The sequence below is a fragment of the Oncorhynchus tshawytscha genome, linkage group LG07 (genome assembly GCF_018296145.1).
Source record: "Oncorhynchus tshawytscha isolate Ot180627B linkage group LG07, Otsh_v2.0, whole genome shotgun sequence".
In the NCBI taxonomy this organism is placed as follows: domain Eukaryota; kingdom Metazoa; phylum Chordata; class Actinopteri; order Salmoniformes; family Salmonidae; genus Oncorhynchus; species Oncorhynchus tshawytscha.
In genome coordinates, this window is record NC_056435.1 from 21607342 (window position 1) to 21633610 (window position 26269).

Genomic DNA, 26269 nt, shown 5'->3' on the forward strand with positions numbered 1-26269 from the left:
CTTTTCTTGCCTACTGAACATAACCCAGCACACTACATCCAGTTTGAATAAACTACCATTGGTAGGGTATGGAATATTTTATGACCAAACTGTGTCCCTGTGGCTCGTTTGACAGGGTTGTACTGTATGCTACATTACAATTACATCCACCCCAAAATCTTTGCTATACTCTCCATGCAGGATCCCTCTCAAACCTCAGTAAAAGCTTTACGTACTCGTGTTCAGTAGGCACAACACAGAATAACATTTGGTTAAAAAAAATGGAGCGGAACTAGGCTACCTGGCCTAGAGCAATAAAAAAAATGCTCATACCCTAATCATGAATACCACCCTGATGCAGCTTACTCTGGTGCTCCCTTTCCTTACAGTAACATGAAAGATGTGCCTTCCCCAACTGACACTTAAGCACATTTGAACTTTACGGAAATAACATGAAGGACACACCCGACTGTGAACCATTTTAAGACAATATGCGTAAATTTGACCCAAAATCAAAATCAAAGTCAGATGATTCCACAAAGCACTCTAGGCCAACCAAGTTGAGAGACCACCCCAGAATTGACTTAACTCAGAAGTGCTACCGGTTAAAAGTTTTAGAACACCTGATTCAAGGGTATTTTTTAAAATTTTAAATACTATTTTCTACATTGTAAAATAATAGTGAAGACATCAAAACTATGATATTAAACATTTGGAATCATGCAGTAATCAAAAAAACAAATCAAAATATACTTTATATTTGAGATTCTTCAAATAGCCACCCTTTGTCTTGATGACAGCTTTGCACATTCTTGGCATTCTCTCAACCAACTTCATGAGGTAGTCACCTGGAATGCATTTCAATTAACAGGTGTGCCTTGTTAAAAGTCAATTTGTGGAATCTCTTTCCTTCTTAATGCATTTGAGCCAATCAGTTGTGTTGTGACAAGGTAGGGGTGGTATACAGAAGATAGTCCTATTTGGTAAAAGACCAAGTCCATATTATGGCAAGAACAGCTCAAATAAGCAAAGAGAAATGACAGTCCATCATTACCTGAAGACAAAGGTCAGTCAAAATGGAAAGTTTTAAGAACACCACAGGAATGGAAGACCCCGAGTTACCTCTGCTGCAGAGGATAGGTTCAGTAACTTCTTTGAGATAGGTGGCAGCATTGTCACTGTTGGATGATTAACGTGCCCACTAGATGTCAACCATCTTTTGAACGTTGTTTCAGGATTCTACTGTGATGTGGGATTGGATGGGAGCTCTTTGAGTCAGTGGTCTTCCTTACAGCCTCGTTCTCAATCACACGCTTTCACTTGAGAGGTAACTGTCGTTCCATTGCTTTTCTACAGACAATGGAATTCTCCGGTTGAAACATTATTGAACTTTTATGATAAAAACATCTTAAAGATTGATTCTATACTTAGTTTGACAAGTTTCTTCGACCTGTAATATAACTTTTTGAACGTTTCGCCCGAATGGACCAGATCGCGCATTTGGATTTGTTTACCAAACGCCCAAACAAAAGAAGCTATTGGACATAAATGTACATTATCGAACAAAACAAGCATTTATTGTGGAACTGCGATTCCTGGGAGTGCATTCTGATGAAGATCATCAAAGGTAATTAAATATTTATAATGCTATTTATGAATAATGTTGATTACCCAACATGGCAGATATTTCTCTGGCTGGTTTGGGCTCTAAGTGCCATTCTCAGATAGATTTTTTTTTTAAATAAAAATAAAATAAAAAAAACAGACACAGCGGTTGCATTAAGGAGAAGTATATCTACATTTCCATGCATAACACTTAAATTTTCATCAACATTTATAATGAGTATTTCTGTGAATTCATGTGGCACTCTGCAAATATCACTGCATGATTTGGAACTACTGAACGTTACACGCAAATGTAAAATAAGATCTTTGGATATAAATATTACCTTTACCGAACAAAACATACATGTATTGTGTAACATGAATTCCTATGAGTGTCATCTGATGAAGATCATCAAAGGGGTAGTGATTGATTTATTTTATCTCCATTTGTGCTTTTTGTGACTCCTCTCTTTGGCTGGAAAAATGTCTGGGTTTTTCTGTGAGTTGGTGGTGACGTAACATAATTGTTTGTGTAGCTTTCGCTGTAAAACATTTTTGAAATCAGACACTGTGGCAGGATTAACGAGAATTTTATCTTTAACCTGTTGAGTGTAGGGGACAGTATTTTGATTTTTGGATGAAAAACGTACCCAAATGACACTGCCCATTTCTCAGGCCCAGAATCTAAAATATGCATTTAATTGTCAGATTAGGATAGAAAACACTCCAAAGTTTCCAAAACTGTCAAAATATTGTCTGAGCATAACAGAACTGATATTGCAGGCAAAAACCTGAGGAAAATCCAACCCGGAAGTGCTTTTTTTCCTGAAAGCTCTCTGTTCCATAGCCTGCCTTCGCTCCATTTAAAGTGATATCAACCAGATTCCTATGGCTTCCCCATGGTCTGAAGTCTTTAGACATAGTTTCAGGCTTTTATTTTGAAAAATGAGCGAGAAAGATCACATCGCGTCATTGGATGGCTGGGTGCCAGCAGTGTTGCATGCGCAACAGCTTGGAGCAGACATTTTCTGTCTCTCTCCTATTGAAGAAGCTACAGTCCCGGTTTAAATATTATCGATTATATATTGTAAAAAAAATAGTATATTGTACTATTTGGAATTTTTGTCTGCCCAGTCTTGACCACTCGAGCCTGTGGATTTCTGAACATAACGCACCAACCAAATGGAGGTATTTTGGATAAAAAAATAATCTTTATGGAAAAACAGGAACATTTATTGTGTAACTGGGAGTCTCGTGAGTGTAAACATTCTAAGATAAGCAATAAACTGAGTCGCTCACCATTGATTTTCTGACTTTTGTGACCAATCTACTTGGCTGCTAGCTGTTTGTAATATTTTGTCTCCTGAGAGAGATGTCCTTACATAAACGCTAGGTAGGCTTTCGCCGAAAAGCTTTTTTGAAATCTGACACGCCAGGTGGATTAACAAGAAGCTACGCTGTTTTGCTATATTGCACTTGTAATTTCATGAAAATTGTATATTTTTAGTAATTTAATTTGAATTTGGCACTCTGCAATTCAGCGGATGTTGACAAAAATGATTCCGGTAACGGGATGGGTGCATCAAGAAGTTAAAATGGTGCCTAATACTTGTATGTTTGAGAAATTTGATAGATGAGATTTCTGTTGATTTGTATTTGGCGCCCTGCAATTTCATTGGCTGTTGGTGAGGGGCTCCACCAATCCTAGACAGGTTAAAGTTACTAGTCTCAGAAATTGCAGCCCAAATAAATGCTTCAGAGTTTAAGTAAGAGACACATCTCAACATCAACTGTTCAGAGGAGACTGTGAAATCAGGCCTTCATGGTCAAATTGCAGGAAAGAAACCACTACTAAAAGGTCACCAATAAGAAGAGACCTGCTTGGGCCAAGAAACATGAGCAATGGACATTAGACCAGTGGAAATTTGTCCTTTGGTCTGGAGTCCAAATTGAAGATTTTTGGTTTTAACCGGCATGTCTTTGTGAGACGCGGTGTGGGTGAACGGATGTTCTCTGCATGTGTATTTCCCACTGTAAAGCATGGAGGAGGTGGTGTTATGGCATGGGAGTGCTTTGCTGGTGACACTGTCAGTGATTTATTTAGAATTCAGGCACACTTAACCAGCCTGGCTACCACAGCATTCTGTAGCGACACGCCATAACATCTGATTTGGGCTTATTGGGACTATCATTTGTTTTTCAACAGGACAATGACCCAACACACCTCCAGGCTGTGTAAGGGCTATTTTACCAAGAAGGAGAATGATGGAGTGTTGCATCAGATGACCTGGCCTCCACAATCTCCCAACCTCAACCAAATTGAGATGGCTTGCGATGAGTTGGACTGCAGAGTGAAAGAAAAGCAGCCAACAAGTGATCAGAATATGTGGGAACTCCTTCAAGGCTGTTGGAAAAGCATTACAGGTGAAGCTGGTTGAGAGAATGCCAAGAGTGTGCAAAGCTGTCATCAAGGCGGCAGGTAGGCTAGTGGTTAGAGCGTTGGACTAGTAAATCGAAAGGTGACAAGGTAAAAATCTCACGTTCTGCCCTGAACAAGGCAGTTAACCCATTGTTCCTAGGCAGTCATTGAAAATAAGAATTTGTTCTTAACTGACTTGCCTAGTTAAATAAAGGTAAAATACATAAATAAATAAAGGCAAAGGGTGGCTAATTGAAGAATCTCAAATATAAAATATATTGTTATTTGTTTAACACTTTTTTGGTTACTACAAATTCCATACGTGTTATTTCATAGTTTGATGTCTTCACTATTAATTCAACAATGTAGATAATAAGTAGGTGTTCTAAAACTTTTGACCGGAGTGTTGATACCAGGCACCACTAAAGTCCAGCAGTGGGACATCTTCACTGGGGATAATATAAATGATTTAACCCATCTTAAGATAAAACAGAGAGAACTCATCCCTGGGATTTGATTCCTGGCACACAGCATCAGAGGGTCTTCTGCTGAGCATCGTGGGGGAGAGAGGGAGAGCAGGTGAGTGGTGAAAATGACAGACTGTTCAGATTCCAGCCTCTAAGCCAACATTGCTTATTGTTCCCCATGCACAGAAATTATATCCTACATGCGCACACATATCACTACTTGAGAAGAAACATACTGGAAGTGTCATTTTGGATTCATGTATTCATCAGTAATCATAGCCAATCTATTAAAAATGTGTCACTGAAGAACTTTTTTTTAAAGTATTGGAAAGTTCTGAGATTAAGCAATTCGAAAGTAATTGATTTAACTCACCAAAATGTTTAAATGTAATTAATGAGTGGGAGAAAGTAGTTACTCAAACAATTACTCATATTTGACGAGTGATTTTGAATTTTGTTTGCGGCTTAATTTATAGCTTGTGAGTCTATCGCAGGACCATGACGGTGTAAAAGGAATAGCCTTCTCATTCCTACAGCCCCATTACGGAAAATCAATAGTCCTAACTTATTCTGGGCAGCTGACTCCAAGACCAAAGACTTACATGGGGTAAGAGATCCGGATTGGAGAGGGACTTCCATTTTGGTGGATAAAGGTCATTCTTACACATTAATTTGTTAATGTTGCTTTAAAAGCTCTGAGGAGAAATCTATACAAACTGGATTCTTTTCCATTAGGGAAGAGAAGGAGAATGTGAGGATTAGTGGATTGATCGCTTAGCTGAAACCAGAGATACCAGGCTGGTACTCTAAAGGCCATCTGCACAGGGCATTAGGTCCTGATCTGTTTTTTGGGGTACGTTACAGACACTTACCGACATTCAGTACCAGTCCAAATTTTGTACACACCTACTAATTCAAGGGTTTTTCTTTATTTTTTTCTATTTTCTACATTGTAGAATAATAGTGAAGACATCACAACTATGAAAATCATGTAGTAACTCAAAAAAAGTGAAAAACAAAATCTAAATCTATTTTATATTTGAAATTCTTCAAAGTAGCCACCCTTTGACTTGATGACAGCTTTGCACACTCTTGGCAATCTCTTTACCAGCATCATGAGTAATGCTTTTCCAACAGTCTTGAAGGAGTTCCCACATATGCTGAGCACTTGTTGACTGCTTTTCCTGCACTCTGCGGTCCAACTCATCCCTAACCATCTCAATTGTGTTGAGGTCTGGTGATTGTGGAGGCCAGGTCATCTGATGCAGCACTCCATCACTCTCCTTGGTCAAATAGCCTTACACAGGCTGGAGATGTGTTTTGGGTCATTGTCCTGTTGAAAAACAAATGATAGTGGGACTAGGCGCAAACCAGATGGGATGGCGTATCGCTGCAGAATGCTGAGGTAGCCATCCTGGTTAAGTGTGCCTTGAATTCTAAATAAAATCACTAACAGTGCCACCAGCACAGCACCCACACATCATCACACCTCTTCCTCCATGCTTCACAGTTGGAACCACATATGCGGAGATCATCCATTCACCTACTCTGCAAAGACACGACGGAAGGAACCAAAAATCTCAAATTTGGACTCATCAGACCAAAGGACAGATTTCCACGGTCTAATGTCCATTGCTTGTGCTTCTTGGACCAAGCATTCTTCTTATTGATGTACGGCTGGCTTATTGATGTACAGCTGGCTTGTACTTTAGTAGTAGTTTTGTTGCAGCAACTCAACCATGAAGGCCTGATTCACGCAGTCTCCTCTGAACAGTTGTTGAGATGTGTCTGTGGCTGCAACTCCCGTACGGACCCGGGAGAGTCGAAGGTCGAGAGCAAGGCGTCCTCCGAAACATAACCCTGCCAAGCCGCACTGCTTCTTGACACACTGCTCGTTTAACCCGGAAACACCGTACAACTGGCGACTGTGTCAGCGTGCATGAACCCAGCACACCACAGGAGTCGCTAGAGCGCAATGGGACAAGGACATCCCAGCCAGCCAAACACTCCCCTGACCCAGACGATCTAGGCCAATTCTGCGCCGCCTCATGGATCTCCTGGTCACGGCCGGATGCGACACAGCCTGGTATCGAACCCGGGTCTGTAGTGACGCCTCAAGCACTGAGATGCAGTGCCTTAACCCTTGTGCCACTCGGGAGGCCCCACAATATTACTTTTTGTCCTTATGGCCCAGCTCTAGCACCTCCCCAAAAAAGTATTAATTGTAATTTAAATGCAGATTTATCGTTATCGCATTGAAATTCAATTTATCGTAATAGTGATTTTTGTCCATATCACCCAGCCTCAGCAATTACCCAGCGTAGATATTTCAAGGCCAAGCAAAATAGGCCACCCCCAAAATAGTGTCCAGTGGAGAATAGGGTAGAGTGTGAAAACCTTTGTCATGGATTATTAGCCACGGCCCATACCTTCCATTACTTGGTGTGTTCAGAGTAGGAGTGTTTGGAGACAAACCCGTTATCATTCGTAATCTCGCTCTCATGCATAATGCAGCTAAATGTTATCCCTCAACATTCATCCATTGGTGCAACTTAAGCTAACAGCATGGCCACTCTCTGTACCTGTTCTGCTTCCTAGTGAGTTAACCACCATAATTTCATAAAGCAGTCTTCCCACAGACTAAGTCTGTATCGACATCATGGCCAGTGTTTCCCAACCATCTCCTCGAGGACCACCAGCAGTCAGATATTTGTTGTAGCCCTGATCTTGCACATTAAATTCAACTAGTTAATGGCTTGATTTCTTTGGTGGACTAGATTAATGAAGTATATCAGGGCTAGAGGTCGACCGATTATGATTTTCAAAGACGATACCGATTATTGGAGGACCAAAACAGCCGATACGGATTAAATCGGCTGATTTTTTAAATTTTTTTATTTGTAATAATGACAATTACAACAATACTGAATGAACACTTATTTTAACTTCATATAATACATCAATAAAATCAATTTAGCCTCAAGTAAATAATGAAACATGTTCAATTTGGTTTAAATAATGCAAAAACAAAGTGTTGGAGAAGAAAGTAAAATTGCAATATGTGCTATGTAAGAAAGCTAACTTTCTGAGCAAGGATCTGAAACATGAGAACATATGAAAGCTGGTGGTTCCTTTTAACATGAGTCTTCAATATTCCCAGGTAAGAAGTTGTAGGTTGTAGTTATTATAGGAATTATTGGACTATTTCCCTCTATACCATTTGTATTTCATTAACCTTCGACTATTAGGTGTTCTTATAGGCACTTTAGTATTGCCAGTGTAACAGTATAGCTTCCGTCCCTCTCCTCGCTCCTTCCTGGGCTCGAACCAGCAACACAACGACAACAGCCACCATCGAAGCAGCGTTACCCATGCAGAGCAAGGGGAATAACTACTAGGAGGCTCAGAGTGAGTGACGTTTGAAACGCTATTAGCACGCGCTAACTAGCTAGCAATTTCACTTCGGTTGCACTAGCCTCATCTCGGGAGTTGATAGGCTTGAAGTCAAACAGCGCCATGCTTGACGCACAACAAAGAGCTGCTGGCAAAACGCACAAAAGTGCTGTGAATGAATGTTTACACGCCTGCTTCTGCCTACCACCACTCAGTCAGATACTTGTATGCTCAGTCAGATTATATGCAACACAGGACACGCTAGATGATATCTAGTAATATCATCAACCATGTGTAGTTAACTAGTGATTATGATTGATTCTTTTTTATAAGATAAGTTTAATGCCAGCAAGCAACTTACCTTGGCTTACGGCATTCGCCTAACAGGCAGTCTCCTTGTGGAGTGCAACGAGAGAGGGGCAGGTCGGTATTGCGTAGGACTAGTTAACTGTAAGGTTGCAATTAAAATCGGCCATTCCCATTAATCGGTCGACCTCTAATCTGGGCTGCAACAAACATTTTAAAAGGCCGGTGGTCTTGGAAGAGAAGGTTGATATAGGCCTACACATGTTACCTTGCCTGAATGTTTATTGCAAAAGCCCTCTCTTGAACCACATGGTCCCTTAAAAGTAGTCTAGATATTCTGTCTCCCTCATGCAATGTGGAAAACACCAAAGTCCACTGTGACGTCTTAACCGTCAGACATTAACGTATTGAAGCCACGCAAACAAAATACAGGCAATACAGGCAAAAATAGTTTGTATGACAGGTCTATATTTAGATCCAGTGCAAATTAGGCTAGCTTCATCTAGCCTATTAGTAAAGACCCAGGTCGGTATTGCGTAGGACTAGTTAACTGTAAGGTTGCAAGATTGGATCCCCCGAGCTGACAAGGTAAAAATCTGACATTCTGCCCCTGAACAAGGCAGTTAACCCATTGTTCCTAAGGCCATCATTGAAAATAAGAATTTGTTTTTAACTGACTTGCCTAGTTAAATAAAAGGTAAAATACACAAGGGTGGCTATTTGAAGAATCTCAAATATAAAATATATTGTTATTTGTTTAACACTTTTTTGGTTACTACACATCCCATATGTGTTATTTCATAGTTTTGAAGTCTTTACTATTAATTCAACAATGTAGAAAATAGTAAAAGAAAAAACAAAAAAAACAAAACACTGTTTTCTAAAACTTTTGACCGGTAGTTTTGATACTAGGCACCACTAAAGTCCAGCAGTGGGACATCTTCACTGGGGATAATATTAATTATTTAACCCATCTTAAGATAAAACAGGGAGATGTGTCTGTTTATTTATTATATATATTTTTTTTTCACCATTATTTAACCAGGTAGGCTAGTTAAAGAACAAGTTCTCATTTGCAACTGCGACCTGTCCAAAATAAAGCAAAGCAGTTCAACACACACAACACAGAGTTACACATGGAATAAACAAACATACAATCAATAATACAGTAGAAAAATCTACTGTGCAGAAGATGAACGTGAAAGTCGAGATACTGGGGTGCAAAGGAGCAAGATAAATAAATACAGTATGGTGATGACGTAAATTGGATGGGCTATTTACAGATGAGCTATGTACAGGTGCAGTGATCTGTGAGCTGCTCTGACAGCTAGTGAGGGAGGTAAGAGTCTCCAGCTTCAGAGATTTTTGCAGTTCGTTCCAGTCATTGGCAGCAGAGAATTGGAAGGAGAGGCGGCCAAAGGAAGTTGGCTTTGGGGGTGACCAGTGAGATATCCCTGCTGGAGCGCGTGCTATGGGTGGGTGTTGCTATGGTGACCAATGAGCTGAGATAAGGCGGGGCTTTACCTAGCAGGGACTTGTAGATGACCTGTAGCCAGAGTATGAAGGCGACGAGTATGAAGCGAGGGCCAGCCAACGAGATTATACAGGTCGCAGTTACTTGAACTCTGAAGCATTTATTTGAGTTGCAATCTGAGGTGCAGTCTAATGAAATAATCCTCTGCAGCAGAGGTAACTGGGTAACAGAGGTAACTCCTCATGAGAGCCAGTTTCATCATAGAGCTTGATGGTTTTTTAGACTGCACTTGAAGAAACTTCCAAAGTTTTTGACATTTTCCAGATTGACTGACATTCATGTGTTAAAGTAATTATGGACTGTCGTTTGTCTTTGATAATTTGAGCTGTTCTTGCCATAACATGGACTTGGTCTTTTACCAAATAGGGCCATCTTCTGTATACCACCCCTACCTTGTCACAACACAACTGATTGGCTCAAACGCATTAAGAAGGAAATAAATTAGACAAGTTAACTTTTTACAAGGCACACCTGTTAACTGAAATGCATTCCAGGTGACAACCTCATGAAGCTAGTTGAGAGAATGCCAAGACTATGCAAAGCTGTCATCAAAACAAAGGGTGGCTACTTTGAAGAATCTCAAATATAAGATATATATTTTATTTATTTAACACTTTTTTGGTTACTATATGATTCCATATGTATTATTTCATAGTTTTGATGTCTTCACTATTATTCTACTCTGTAGAAAATAGTAAAAATAAAGAAAAACCCTTAAATTAGTAGGTGTGTCCAAACTTTTGGCTGGTACTGTATCTGCCAATATACAGTTTTACAGCAGGGACAAAGTGTAAGTTTTCCACACTGAAATCTCTTGCCATCCAAAACAGGACCCAACCGTGATCTGCCCAACGATGACACTACCAGACGAACTCAATCCATTTTATGCACACTTTGAGAACATTGTGATGGGTGTGAGGACCGTCACCGACCCAGAGGATTGGGTGATCTTGCTCTCAGAACGGTAATTTTCAACGTCTCCTTGTCCCAGTCTGTAATCCCCACATGTTTTAAGATGACCACCATCATTCCTGTCCAAGAACTCTAAGGCTTCATGCCACAATGACTACCCCCTGTAGCACTCACTTCTGCAATCGTGAAGTGCTTTGAGAGGCTGGTTATGGCACACATTAAACTCCACCATCCCAGACCCACTCCAATTTGCATACCCCCCCAACAGATCCATAGATGGCACTCTCTCACCCACCTAGACAAGATGAACACCTATGTGAGAATGCTGTGACTACAGCTCAGCGTTCAACACCATTGTCCCCTCCAAGCTCGTCACCAAGCTTAGGACTCTGGGTCTGAACACCTCCCTCTGCAATTGCATCCTGACGGGCCGACAACATCACCTCCGCCACACTGACCCTCAACACAGGGCCACCCACAGGGGTGTATGCTTAGTTCCCTCCTGTACTTCCTGTTCACCCACGAATGCGTGGCCACGCACAACTCCAATACCAAGTATGCTGACGACACGACGGTGTCACCGGTGACGATGAGTCAACCTACAGGGAGGTGGTCCCTCAACGTCTGTAAGACCAAGGAGCTGATCGTGGACTACATGAAACGGGGGGGCAAGCAGTTCAACATCTTCAAGTTCCTCAGTGTACAAATCATTAGACTTAAAGTGCACCAAACACACGCACACAGTCATGAAGGTGGTGCGACATCACCTCTACCCCCCTCATGAGGTTGAAAAAGTTTGGCATAGGCCCTCAAATGCTCAAGAAGTTCTACATCTGTATGGTATGGCAATAGCACAGTCATCGATCTCATGGCGCAACCGAGGGTGGTGCGGACAGCCCAGTAAATCACTGGGGTCGACCTCCCTGCCATTCAGGACATCTATATCAGGCGGTGTGGTTGGAACGCCCTGAAAATTGTTAAAGACGCCAACCACCTAAGCTATAGACAATTCCCTCTGATTCCGCACGGCAAGTGCATCAAGTCTGGCACAGACAGGCTCTTAAACAAATCTCCTATCACCAAGTAATAAGACTGACAAATAGCTTACAAAATAGCTACACAGCCTCTCTTTATTGACCTTTTATTTACCCCTATACATATCTATCTCAGTCACTCCAGTATCACTGCACATTGTAAATAGGGTATTGGAACTGACACTGTATATCGTATGCTTACTTATTGCGATCTTCCTATTCCTTGTGGATTCTTTTTCTAGTATTATATTGTTATTGATTATTGAATTTTTAGGTTTTGAGTTTGCAAGAAAGGCATTTCACTGTACTTATGCATGTGACATTAAAACTAGAAACTATAGAAAGTTACTGAGTACCACCATAATACATTGACATTTGGAAGACATAGACAAACAAATAGGCAACACCCAAAGGCAAATAGTCCCTTCCTCTCCAATACCTTTTTCTGCCTGAGCCCCATAGAAAAAGCCGGGGATTTTGGCCCCTGGTGACGGGAGCTGAGCCCCGTCTAAATACTTTAGTTAGAATACAACTCTGATCTCTTACACCATTAATCTGAAACATAATATAATTAACTTAAAATTATCATGTTTACATGTCTGTGCATAACTACTGTGTGCGGTAGAATGGAATGGCACAGTAGTGATTTAGTTATTTAAGTCCCCACACACTTCAACCAGTCTTTTTATCCAAGGGGAAAGCTGACAGGTAGGTTAAAAGATAGTCGTCTGTTAAACACATCCAAAGAGTCACATACATTATGTGTATTTGATTGGCATCAAGAGTAGGATTGAAAAATAACAAATCAGTCAGAGAACTCACCATCGTCCAAACACCAGACATCGATTTTGGACAAAAACATATTTTACATATTATAACCCATGAGATGTTTTCTTTGGGAACTCTACATTCCCATTCATTCACCCCCAACTCCACCCGCTTGGCATTCTCCAGATGAGGGTAATATGGGTCATATCTGGGTAATATGGTCATATCTCAAATTTGTTTTTTTCCTCTCTAAATAAGAGTTGTACAGTTAAAAGGTCACAAGCATTTCGCTACACTCGCATTAACATCTGCTAACAAATCAAATTGGATTTGATTTAATGAACAGTCCACAATAATTGTATTAATTCAGTGCTTACAAAATTATACGTAGGCTAAATAACCTTTCCACAACCATAACAACCACAAAAAAAAAGACATTTGATGAAAAAAGTTTAACCTATTTTACAATAATCACTGATCTGACTTGAGTCTACGAAAATGCCCCCTTTGTTACAAATATAACAAGAACCATGCACAACTGCACACCCACTAATAATTACTTCTTGTAGCAGGTGAATGCATTATAGCAAAAAAGGCTAACTAGCGAGCAAGGTAGAACAGTTAAACTGTTATGAACACACCCTCCTGTCTGTCTCCACCTGTTTTAAGAGCATGTAGCCTTATTTCTCAGAATAAGAACGAGTTGCCAATTCCTTATGAATTAGTATTTGTAAATGTATTAAAAAAACAGACTAGCCACAGCTTGATATGTGCTAGCTGTCTAAAATGCTGCTAACGGTACATGGTACGGCAACGCCATGCACTGAAACTGAGGATTTGCCCAGGATTAACATTCATTGATACTACCGTTTTAGTAAGGTCTGCTGTGAGGTCAATTTTAGGTGCTTTCGTAGAAAGATTAAATTCACCTCTGTTACAGTAAAATATTGTCTCACTGTGTTTTGGTGTCCACATGACTGATTATGTTGGACCAAACTTAAAATACAAATAGCGAGTTTGTACTGCTTACTGTCAGAGAGGAAGAAGCGATCTCTAATCTTTGTCGTCGTGAGTGACGGGGAGGGCTCAGTGTGTGAGTGGGAAAGTGCTGCACAGCAGTCAGAAGGAGCGAGGGAGACGAGACAAAAAGGCAACATTAGAACAAGTAGACAAATGCTCATAAGAAAAGAAATACTGCGATACAGGCATTTTGAATTTCGCGCATTCTTTTTTTATTTGAATGAACTCGATATATCACCCAGCTCTACAGTAAACCCTCTTTATTCTCTGGAACGCCCCACCTCTGGTATTAGTCTGAGCAGCCATCAGCACTATGCAGCAAGGGAAACAATCTACCCTTCAGCCCAGTGAAATATCCATGCCATCTAGTGGGCCTTGGAGAGAAATCAGCTAAAGCCGGCAGTCCTATATACCATGGGCAGCCACTCTATGGTCACACGGTCCACTGGTTCAATGTGTGTCTCCAAGCCTAATGAAGTAACCACAATCTCACTGTATGCATAACAGTGGTTTTAAAATGGAAGCATTCTAGCAACAACAAAAAATTGGACGGATCACATCTGGACTTGCGTACAGCACTTTAATTATAGAGACTAACTTTGTTGAATTGTATTTGTTAAATTTATTTAAATGTGGTTTCACATTTACTTAAACTTATTTAACCAGGTAACTTGACAGGGAACACTAATTTACAACATGTTGCAGGTGAGATGAAAGGGTTTGAATGAGCTAATTTGATGCTGGGGTGATGAATGAACCACACACCGTGATAGAATCATGTGACATCTTTTTGTGTAATGCTTTGACAACTCATTATCTTTTGACACCAAGTCTCCAGTGATCACGTAACGGCTAGAAATGACATGCACAGTAACTCCAACAGGGAATTATAAATCTACAATGACATTGCGGCGTCTGTCGCTTACGTTTCATGGTGCCGGCCTCCTCGTCCTCGTCATCGTCTGAGTTGATCACCATGGTGCCCAGCTGAGACTCCATGGTGTCCATGTCGCTCTGCTCGATCATGGTCCTCGCCGTGCCCCCTAGCGAACCGGCCTCCCGGATGGTGCCCATGTCGCTAGTGCCCGCCCTCACCATCGTTCCCTGGTCTACCTCGTCCTCGTCCTGATTGAGCAAAACATCATCTCAAGTCAAGACTGTTCCTAGGCCGACATTGAAAATAATAATTTGTTCTGCAACTGAACCACACAGTCACTCAAAGTTATATGGAAATACATTTGACAGTGATTTTGAAAAATCATGTGACATCATCCAGTTGGTAAGGTTTTTTTGTAAAGAGGCAGTTCGATGTTTCAAGTGTATAATATCAGGGCAGAGCAATAGCAGTATGCCAACGAAGCACAAGCTACAACTTTCTGCCGGTCATTTCAATCCCTAGCTGTTTCCATTAACTTGTCCAGAGATTTCTGGCTGAAATTTAGAAAGTTTGCAAAGAACATATATTTATATAAATATATTTACTAAATAAACTAAAGTAAAAAAATGTTTTAAAAAAGTAACAATAACGAGCCAATATACAGGGGGTACCGGTACAGAGTCAATGTGCGGGGGTACAGGTTAGTCGAGGTAATTTGTACATGTAGGTAGGGGTAAAGTGACTATGCATAGATAATAAACAGCGAGTAGCAGCAGTGTAAAATCAAAGGGGGCGGGGGGTGTCAATGTAAATAGTCGGGGTGGCCATTTGATCAATTGTTCAGCAGTCTTACGGATTGGGGGTAGAAGCTGTTAAGGAGCCTTTTGGACCTAGACTTGGTGCTCCGGTACCGCTTGCCGTGCGGTAGCAGAGAGAACAGTCTATGAATTGGGTGACAAATTTTTGGGCCTTCCTCTGACACCGCCTAGTATATAGGTCCTGGATGGCAGGAAGCTTGGCCCCAGTGATGTACTGAGCCGTACGCACTACCCTCTGTAGCACCTTACGGTCAGATGCCGAGCAAGTTCCTTGGTGTCCACATCACCAACAAACTATCCTCCTCAACAGACATCACCGGCAACAACGTCGCCTGTGGGCACAAACCCACCGTCGCTGGACCAGACAAGACTGGCAAAAAGTGCTCTTCACTGACGAGTAGCGGTTTTGTCTCACCAGGGGTGATGGTCAGATTCACGTTTATTGCCGAAGGAATGAGCGTTACACCGAGGTCTGTACTCTGGAGCGGGATTGATTTGTAGATTTGAGGGTCTGTCATGGTCTGGGGTGGTGTGTCACAGCATCATCGGACTAAGCTTGTTGTCATTGCAGGCAATCTCAATGCTGTGCGTTACAGGGAAGACATCCTCCTCCCTCATGTGGTACCCTTCCTGCAGTCTCATCCTAACATGACCCTCCAGCATGACAATGCCACCAGCCATACTGCTTGTTCTGTGCGTGATTTCCTGCAAGACAGGAATGTCCGTGTTCTGCCATGGCCAGCGAAGAGCCTGGATCTCAATCCCATTGAGCACATCTGGGAACTGTTGGATCAGCGGGAGGGTGAGGGCTAGGGCTAACCCTCCAAGAAATGTCCGGGAACTTGCAGGTGCCTTGGTGGAAGAGTGGGGTAACATCTCACAGCAAGATGGCAAATCAGAACTGGCAAATCTGGTCCAGTCCAAGAGGAGATGCACTGCAGTACTTAATGTAGCTGGTGGCCACACCAAAAACCGACTGTTACTTAAAAAAAACATACATTTTACCCCCTTTTCTCCTCAAATCCAATTGTTAGTAGTTACTATATTGTCTCATCGCTACAACTCCCGTACGGGCTCGGGAGAGACGAAGGTCGAAAGCCATGCGTCCTCCAACCCAACCAAGCCGCACTGCTTCTTAACACAGCATCCAACCCGGAAGCCAGCCGCACCAATGTGTCGGAGGAAACACCGTGCACCTGGCGATTTGGTTAGCGTGCACTGCGCCCGGCCCGCCACAGGAGTCGCTAGTGCGCGATGAGACAAGGATATCCCTACCGGCCAAACCCTCCTTAACCCGGACGATGCTAGGCCAAATGGGCCTCCTGGCCGGCTGCGACAGAGCCTGGGCTCGAATCCAGAGACTCTGGTGGCACAGTTAGCACTGCAATGCAGTGCCCTAGACCACTGCGCCACCCGGGAGGCCCCCGACTGTTACTTTTGACCCCCCCCCTTTGTTCAGGGACACATTATTCCATTTCTGTTAGTCACATGCCTGTGGAACTTGTTCAGTTTATGTCTCAGTTGTTGAATCTTGGTATGTTCATACAAATATTTACATGTTAAATAGACGCAGTTGACAGTGAGAGAATGTTTCTTTATTTGCTGAGTTTACTTTCAACATATGCTGCCAAAGTTGGTACATGACTTTATGAAGTGAAGGCTGCAGGTATTCAACGGACACCTGGACATTGCTCACAGGCATTAAATAGAAGTGCAATGAATAGAAGCGAGGCAATTCCTAACTGTAGATGTCAGAGAGGAATGTGTGTTCTATGTTATATTTCAATGATCTGTATGTTTTTTTTCCCAACATATACTTATGAGCAGTACTCATAAAATTGTATCTCAATGCACTTAATAATTCAGTCAAATATTCAAACAATTTATTAAAAATGTATCTAACTTCTAAAAACATTCTGTACAGTAATTGAAGTCCTGACTGATTAATATTTACATTCTCCCTCCCGCTCTCTCAGCATGGGCGCATGAGCCCATGCTGTTGTAAGGTATGTCACAAGGGTAAAAAAAAAACTGACAGAGGGAAGACTGGTGTAGAATCTGGTGGCATCTTCATTGTTCAAAACACGTTCTGATTGCAATCTTTTTTACTTCCTCTTGTACATTTCTTTTGAGCACTATCAGTGGTGTGGTGATGGCTCACCTAAAACAGAATAATGAAAGAATAAACATTTTTGAATATGCCTAACTCCAAAATGTTGTAGTCATTCCACATTGCAGATGAATTTAAACCTCTACTGTCTTTACTTTGTGGATCTTCCGGACTCCTCATTATCTTGGACGTAAAAATTGATAGTGCAAGTTCCTACATGTATTTCATATACATTGAATCTACAGATAGCTGCTGTACACTGTTATTTGCCAAATATTTTAATCTAAACAAACAATGAACACAACATTACACATAGTAATGGCAGTTTTCATCCTAAACCATCTTTGGTAATGGGGTAAAATAGGTTAAGTGCTTCATATGCGAAACCCTGCTTGAGATACTACAAGTTAGTTAATCTAGCTAACTAATGTTGGATGCTAAAAACAACGTTAGCTTGTCTAGCTAAGTTATCTAGCAAGCTAGCAAACTGTATTGAATAGATTTGTCATATTTCAGATGTTGCTAATAATGCTCGTCTTTCAAGCTAGGTATATTTTAAATGAATTGTGTACTAGTGAGCTTACCTGAAATGAAGTGAGTGCTGCAGACCTGCTATGATTTTTTGACTCCCAAGCCTCCATTCAGACTGCAGTGACCAAAGCTCATCGCGATCCTCGTTTTTTGGAAATCTGAACATTTGAATCTTTGATAAGGCATTTTTGCCTGACATATCACAACACAACTAACAGAACAGCAACTACCAAAGTTGGTCTGATCATTTTACTTGTTTGGTTGTGATGGATACTGAGTTATAAACTTGAAATATCCTTAATCAAGTCACTAAGCAAGAGGGGAGAATGCAGAACATTTACATTCTGTCAGAACATGTTATTGTTAGACATCAGGTATCCTATGGAAAGAAGAAGGGCCACAGTCTGGTACAAGTCAACAGGTCAGAAGTGAGAAAGAACAGACATCACTAAAGTCCTGTCTAGCAACAGATGTATTGTATTGGCTGTTCAGATGTGTAAGGAGACTCCACATAGGAGGAAGGTTTAAATACCAGTGCTTGTGTGAATATGTTTTTGTCTCTTCCGCTGTTTGACCCATTGGGTGAATAAACTTGTTTTATTACAATAAACCTAGTTGTCCGCTTGTTTATTTAGAACCCGAGTAAAAACGAACAGTTGGAAGAGAGGCAGGCTAGTAATAAGAAAAACAACAAGTTTCCGGAGAGGAAGTCATCAGGGGTCCCACAATTATTTAGAAAGTAAGTGTGCATTCCATTATAACAGTATATAGCTGCCGTTTCCATTACACGTCGCAATGTGGTTTTTTTTGCGACATTGCGTTTGTTGAATAAACCTGAGTGAGTGGAAACCTGCCTAATGATAATTGCATTTGTTATTGAATAAGTACATGCCTTATGAGCTTAATCCCGAATCTAAGGCTGTGTTACTCCATTGTATGTTTTTGTTGTAATTTGTAAACAAATGTAAGGCTCCAAAATATAATGTACAGTGGGGAGAACAAGTATTTGATACACTGCCGATTTTGAGTTTTCCTACTTACAAAGCATGTAGAGATCTATAATTTTTTATCATAGGTACACTTCAACTGTGAGAGACGGAGTCTAAAGATCCAGAAAATCACATTGTATGATTTTTAAGTAATTCATTTGCATTTTATTGCATGACATAAGTATTTGATCACCTACCAACCAGTAAGAATTCCGGCTCTCACAGACCTGTTCGTTTTTCTTTAAGAAGCCCTCCTGTTCTCCACTCATTACCTGTATTAACTGCACCTGTTTGAACTCGTTACCTGTATAAAAGACACCTGTCCACACACTCAATCAAACAGACTCCAACCTCTCCACAATGGCCAAGACCAGAGAGCTGTGTAAGGACATCAGGGATAAAATTGTAGACCTGCACAAGGCTGGGATGGGCTACAGGACAATAGGCAAGCAGCTTGGTGAGAAGGCAACAACTGTTGGTGCAATTATTAGAAAATGGAAGAAGTTCAAGATGACAGTCAATCACCCTCGGTCTGGGGCTCCATGCAAGATCTCACCTCGTGGGGCATCAATGATCATGAGGAAGGTGAGGGATCAGCCCAGAACTACATTGCAGGACCTGGTCAATGACCTGAAGAGTGCTGGGACCACAGTCTCAAAGAAAACCATTAGTAACACACTACGCCGTCATGGATTAAAATCCTGCAGCGCACGCAGGGTCCCCCTGCTCAAAAGCCAGCGCATATCCAGACCCGTCTGAAGTTTGCCAATGACCATCTGGATGATCCAGAGGAGGAATGGGAGAAGGTCATGTGGTCTGAGGAGACAAAAATAGAGCTTTTTGGTCTAAACTCCACTCGCCATGCTTGGAGGAAGAAGAAGGATGAGTACAACCCCAAGAACCATTCCAACCGTGAAGCATGGAGGTGGAAACGTCATTCTTTGGGGATGCTTTTCTGCAAAGGGGACAGGACGACTGCACCGTATTGAGAGGAGGACAGATGGGGCCATGTATCACGAGATCTTGGCCAACAACCTCCTTCCCTCAGTAAGAGCATTGAAGATGGGTCGTGACTGGGTCTTCCAGCATGACAACGACCTGAAAACACACAGCCAGGGCAACTAAGGAGTGGCTCCGTAAGAAGCATCTCAAGATCCTGGAGTGGCCTAGCCAGTCTCCAGACCTGAACCCAATAGAAAATCTTTGGAAGGAGCTGAAAGTCCGTATTGCCCAGCGACAGCCCCGAAACCTGAAGGATCTGGAGAAGGTCTGTATGGAGTGGGCCAAAATCCCTGCTGCAGTGTGTGCAAACCTGGTCAAGAACTACAGGAAACGTATGATCTCTGTAATTGCAAGCAAAGGTTTCTGTACCAAATATTAAGTTCTGCTTTTCTGATGTATCAAATACTTATGTCATGCAATAAAATGCAAATTAATTACGTAAAAATCATACAATGTGATTTTCTGTATTTTTGTTTTAGATTCCGTCTCTCACAGTTGAAGTGTACCTATGATAAAAATTACAGACCTCTACATGCTTTGTAAGTAGGAAAACCTGCAAAATCGGCAGTGTATCAAATACTTGTTCTCCCCACTGTATGTCGATCTCATTGATTTTCAGTCCTACATCCATAGCCCCATCTATGAATAGATCTACAGTATTTGAGAGTGGTTACATTTCCCCAGCCCCATTATTCAGCTTACAAAATAAAGTGGTAGAGGAATGCTGTTCTTAGTCTGCTGTCCGTTGTGACGTAGGCATGCGTGTTGATAAAAAAAATTCAATGAGGCTCATAAATAGCTGATAAATGGGCCAGTGGACTGTCATGGCCATGCAGCCTAAGCTTTAGTGGGGTTTATGCGTGTGGTTCTGTGTGTGTGTACCGAGTTGTCTTCGTCCTCTTGGTCCTGTTCTCTCTGCTCGGCCTCCACTTTCTTCAGTTTAATTTCCATGGCATCTGTGATCAAAGCTCTGAGGATGCTGCTGGGCTTAGCAGCCTTAATGAATGGATGCTGCAGGAGGACAAACACACAATGTACAAACACACAATTGAGCCAACATCCAGTGTTTACCCCAAAAGTTTTGCATTGTCGGTAGTGCAGTGTGCAGCAACGAGTCTTTGAATTAATCTTGCCCTGAAATCAACTGAAATCAACTAATAAATCGATACCATCCAGGTGATCTATCGTAACAAACACGTGTTTAGAAGAACAGGGGCAAGAATGATGCTCTTGCAAAAAAAACAGTGATTTGTTTCATTTTTTTTTATCCGATGTCCATGGAAAAGAGGCATTTATCTTTTTAACCCGAGTTTAAAGCAATGCAACCGTAAGTTGCAGTTTTACTCGGTAATGGCCTCAGATAATGTGCTATCCCATGTAAAATATTAATGGTTAGTGGCAAATTGTAATCCAGAGAGAAATTATGGTAGGACAAATAGGAAATTAACAGACAGAAAGCGAGGAAGAGAGAGATAGAGAAGGGAGAGACTGATGTAGTAGGCTGAGTAAGGTAGTTTAGTTATGGGTGCCAGAGGGGACAGTGGCTTCGCCCCATATGGCATCCTATTCTCTACATTGTGCACTACTTTTGGCTGTCAAAAGTAGTGCACTATATAGGGAAAAGGGAGGCATTTGAGATGCAGAGAGTGTCGGTGAGATGGGGTCTTCTACCTGTAGAAGCTGTGTGGCAGTGGCTCTGTTCTCTGGGTTCTTCACCAGACACTGGGAGACAAATTCTTGGAACAGCTCCGACCACAAGTCTGGGTTTCGGAACGTCGGTGGAGGATTGGTAGGAATCATAAATATGGCCTATAAACGAAGCAATGTAACAGACAGAACAGAAACAAAGTCACATACGGGGACAATTTAACAACACAAAATCACATTTCAAGTCGTCTCTGTTTTCACCACTATACTCAGATTGGTTTTAGAGGGGTTGAAGCCTGAGACTGAGAAGTCTTTGACAAGTTCAATCACTAACAAAATCAGATCTGTACACATTAACAATAGACTCACCCTCATAGGGTGGATGTCTGCATAGGGAGGCTTTCCCTCTGCCATTTCTATGGCTGTGATGCCCAGGGACCAAATGTCTGCCACACAGTTATAACCAATCTCCTGGATCACCTCAGGGGCCATCCAGAATGGAGTGCCAATCACTGTGTTCCGCTTGGCCATGGTATCCTGAAAAACAGACAAGTAGTAGACATGATTTACTAATTATATTTGCACATGATATACAGAGAACATTATGAAAAATATACACCTCATGGCATCCTGGTCAGTCCTGGATTGCTTGACCATGATTTTCATCTATCCACGAACAATTTAGCTATATTAACTAAAATGCAGGATGTTAAAAAGGGACTACAGCATGGCACAGAAGACCAAAACTCCCATTTTAAAGGTACATTTTAAAAAGTTAGTTGAAGGGAAGCATCTTTTGGTTGGGCCCAGTCTAGATCAAAAAGGCTTCAACTGATGAGACTACTAGACAAGACTCGCCAGCTTTCAGCACGTTCAAGCAAGATGACGAATAAATGTAAAACTATTTCCATTGGTTGAGCAGACAAAAACAGTCAATGTTGCAGGTGTAATTTGATAGTTCAGATCAATCAAACCAAGGAATTAAATCAACATTCTTGATCAGTGGTATCAAACATAATTCCTGGAGAGCCCTGGGTCTGCTGGTTTTTTGATATTTCCTTTTAATTAACCTCCAATTAAGACCTAGACAACCAGGTGAAGGGAGTTCCTAACTAATTAATGAACTTAATTGATCAATCAAGTACAAGGGAGGAGCAAAACCAAGACACTCAGCCCTCCAGGAATTGAGTTTGACACCCCTGTCCTAGTTCAAACATTCATCTCATTAACGTATGACTCAATGGCTGCGTTTAGACATACTGACAAGGTCTGATATTTTTTCCACTAATTGGTGTTTTAATCAATCAGATCAGTTCTGAAAAAGATGTGATTGGTCAAAACACCACAGTGGAAAAAAGATTGGAATTGGGTTGCAGTCCATGATCTGCACCAGCTATCTTCTGATGAATTCCTTACGGTCAGCTGTCCCGCCACCCCAAAGTCAGCCAGCTTGGCCTGGCCCTCTGCGTTTAGCAGGATATTCCCTGCCTTGATGTCTCTGTGGATCTTCCTCATAAAGTGCAGGTACTCCAGTCCCTTCAATGTGGACTGCACTATGGTGGCGATCTCATCCTCTGTTAGCTACAACAGACACGTGAGGCAAGAGACACTATAAGACATAATTCTACTTATTTTAGGGCAACGATTTCCACTACTGATTGCATATGCCCAGCACTCAAAATAACAATTTTAAAATGTACAGCAAGCAGAAATTAATCAAAAACAATTAATACATTTTTGTAATGTTAACTTAAAATCTGTATAAATAATGTTGACAATGTTAAAATAGTCAGGTCTAAAATAATTGGCACCATCAATAAAGATCAGCAAAAAAGACTACACAATTTTTTGCAAAAACAGAGATATATCGACCCTTAACATTGTCAGATTGGACATGTTGGATGTAGCATGTTACCGTTTTGTTGCGCAGGCGAATGATGTCGGAGACAGAGCCAGCTCCGCAGTACTCCATTACGATCCACAGGTCACTGTTCTTAAAGTAACTTCCGTAGTACCTCACAACATGGGGACTGAGGATGCAAAAGAGCCTAATGAGTTTGCCTATTTCTGGTACCTTGTCTATATTACACTAATCATATAAACCATATGTTCCACTCTTCTTCTGTTCACAAATAATGTTACCAACACAGCAACAGATTATTCGATCTGACGACACAGAGGCAAGTCAGGCAAGCAGAGGAGGTAGAGTGGAGGGTGCCTCACCTGTTACACTGCTGCATGATGGAGATCTCTTTGATGATCTCCTGCAGGTCAGACTCCACAGGGACCTGCTTGATGGCCACAATCTCCCCAGTCTCTTTATAGTTGGCCTTAAATACACTGCCATAGGACCTGCATATAAAACAGGTGTGAAAACATTATTTAATATTTTTTATCTTGGCTACTACTGAATGAGTCAACTCGTGACATGCTCCTCAAATAGTATACCTTCAGCGAGAAGGCTGTGTGGTCATAGGGCCGACATGGTAAGTGGTTTGTTTGAGAGGTAAATAGATGAATGAATGTGGTCTTATTCTAGCACAGTGGGTTCATTTTATACATTCTTGAAATAGGCACATCAGTGTTGGGTTCTGAGAATATGAAATATACTTATTCATGTCACTGAGGGAGGTCTTAGGTATAGAGGGTCTTACACCATAAGTTAATGGTTATCTGTAGGAGGAAGGTATATAGTGGGTGCAATTAAGCTTGGTATGTGCTGAGCGCAGGGACGCGATCACATGCCGCAGGCATTGATAAGGGCAGAGAGCCATGGATTAGTGATGAAGGGGGTTGAGGCCGGGTCACGTTAAGGGAGAAAGAAAAGTTTATAGCCGTATTACTTAGTTTCATGCCTAGCAGTCAAGATAATGTTTGTTCAGATGGGTAGGAGGAGACTCAGCCTAGGAGAAAGGGTTAAATATCAGTGCTTGTGTGAAAATGTTTGTCTAATGCAGCTGTATTGATCATCTTGGAAGAATAAACTTGGGTGAGCTTTCATAGTGTCCGTAGAGTTTTTATTCTGAAAATTAGAACCTAACAGTTGGCGCTACGAGCAGGGTTCACCACGAGTTGTTGTCAAACCAGAGAGTCCTGATCAGTGGAGCTGGCAACAAACAAGGTAGACGGTTCTTACACCGGTTTCCACTCATTTTGACATCTTGGGGAGATGAGAATCGTAGGCTGAACAATTATAGGATACGGACCTAGAAAGAGTTTATTCAATGTAACGACCGGTCGTAAATATCTGGTGTAGGGTAGGTTCCATAAGGATAGGTCCCGAGTGGAGGTTTTCCTCTGCAAAATCCCGGTAAAAATCAGGTGTAGGGTGTGTTCCTTTAAGGACAGGTCCCAAGTGGAGGTTTTCCACTGTGAGATCCATGAGTGACAATACAGCATAGGGTAGGTTCCGTTTAGGATAGGTCCCTAGTGGGGGTATTACCCTGCGAGATCTGTAAGAGGGACAAAACTCCCAGCTGCAGTGACAGTGAGTTTTAGGAAGATGAGAGTTCTAGCAGCTAGTGAGTTAAAAAAAAAGATTAAAAAAAGAGGAAAAATAAGATACTCGAACACTGTTTGAGTTACGTGTAGTAGCAATACAGAGAGAGGTTGGTTTATGGGGAGGGGGAACGATGAAAGATTGTGTGGATAATAGGAAGACAAGTGTGAATCATTTTGGTAATGTGGGTTAACAACAACAGTGATATTTGAGGCGCAATACTGGAATAAGATATGAAGTAATCCGTATTCTCCAGTAATACATTTGCAGACGCTATAGTAATTGGTTCTAATACAAGGTATTAAGTGCCGTGACCAATTAATAGGCACAAATACCATAACTACTCTCCGGGGATGTGGATAGCGCTACCTTGGAAAATAGTTAATAGAAGGTGTTTTATAGACGGGAGTGAAGAAATCTAAAACACCCTGGACACAGTCAGGAGAGGTTTGGGAGTAATTACTATTGATATGGTGACAGACGGCCACAATTTTCCCTGTAAAGAGAGCTAGAGGATTTGAATAAAGCCATGGAGGCGCTGAAAGAAGCGTAAGGTCCCTGTGGAGTCTGACCTGCAGAAATGCTGACCTATAAGTTTCTACCAATTCGGCTAAAACAAGGGGAAAATTTTGCTAACGGGATAAGATTGGTCATAATAAGACTGACGGAAAATTATTTTTGAATGTATGGTTATTATGACCCTTGGTTATTGTTGTTACGTTGAAAATTTTTATTCTCATTTTTTATTTTTATATTGTAAAAATCCTAAATAATCTTTGGCAATATGTACAGTGGGGGGAAAAAGTATTTAGTCAAAATACCAGAAAAAAAGTGTGTGGAAACCTTGTGAAGACTTACAGAAAACGTTTGACCTCTGTCATTGCCAAATTTTTATGAATTTATTTGCAAAATATGGTGGAAAATAAGTATTTGGTCAAAAACAAAAGTTCATCTCAATACTTTGTTATATACCCTGTTGGCAATGACAGAGGTCAAACGTTTTCTGTAAGTCTTCAGACACTGTTGCTGGTATTTTGGCCCATTCCTCCATGCAGATCTCCTCTAGAGCAGTGATGTTTTGGGGCTGTTGCTGGGCAACACAGACTTTCAACTCCCTCCAAAGATTTTCTATGGGGTTGAGATCTGGAGACTGGCTAGGCCACTCCAGGACCTTGAAATGCTTCTTACGAAGCCACTCCTTCGTTGCCCGGGCGGTGTGTTTGGGATCATTGTCATGCTGAAAGACCCAGACACGTTTCATCTTCAATGCCCTTGCTGATGGAAGGAGGTTTTCACTCAAAATCTCACGATACATGGCCCCATTCATTCTTTCCTATACACGGATCAGTCGTCCTGGTC

General features: G+C 41.5%; 1 protein-coding gene across 2 annotated transcripts in view; it reads right to left on the minus strand.

Moving 5' to 3' along the window:
• Positions 1–26269, minus strand: part of LOC112254134 (serine/threonine-protein kinase 4) — a 58902-nt gene that overhangs the window by 8666 nt on the left and 23967 nt on the right. For both annotated transcript variants that reach the window (XM_024426402.2, XM_024426403.2), the window contains exons 3-9: positions 23635–23763; positions 23327–23441; positions 22828–22992; positions 21781–21948; positions 21436–21573; positions 20647–20775; positions 14364–14562 (exon numbers count right to left, since the gene is read on the minus strand). In XM_024426402.2, the coding sequence (XP_024282170.1) occupies positions 14364–14562; positions 20647–20775; positions 21436–21573; positions 21781–21948; positions 22828–22992; positions 23327–23441; positions 23635–23763 (1043 nt within the window). The remainder of the gene's footprint in view (positions 1–14363; positions 14563–20646; positions 20776–21435; positions 21574–21780; positions 21949–22827; positions 22993–23326; positions 23442–23634; positions 23764–26269) is intronic.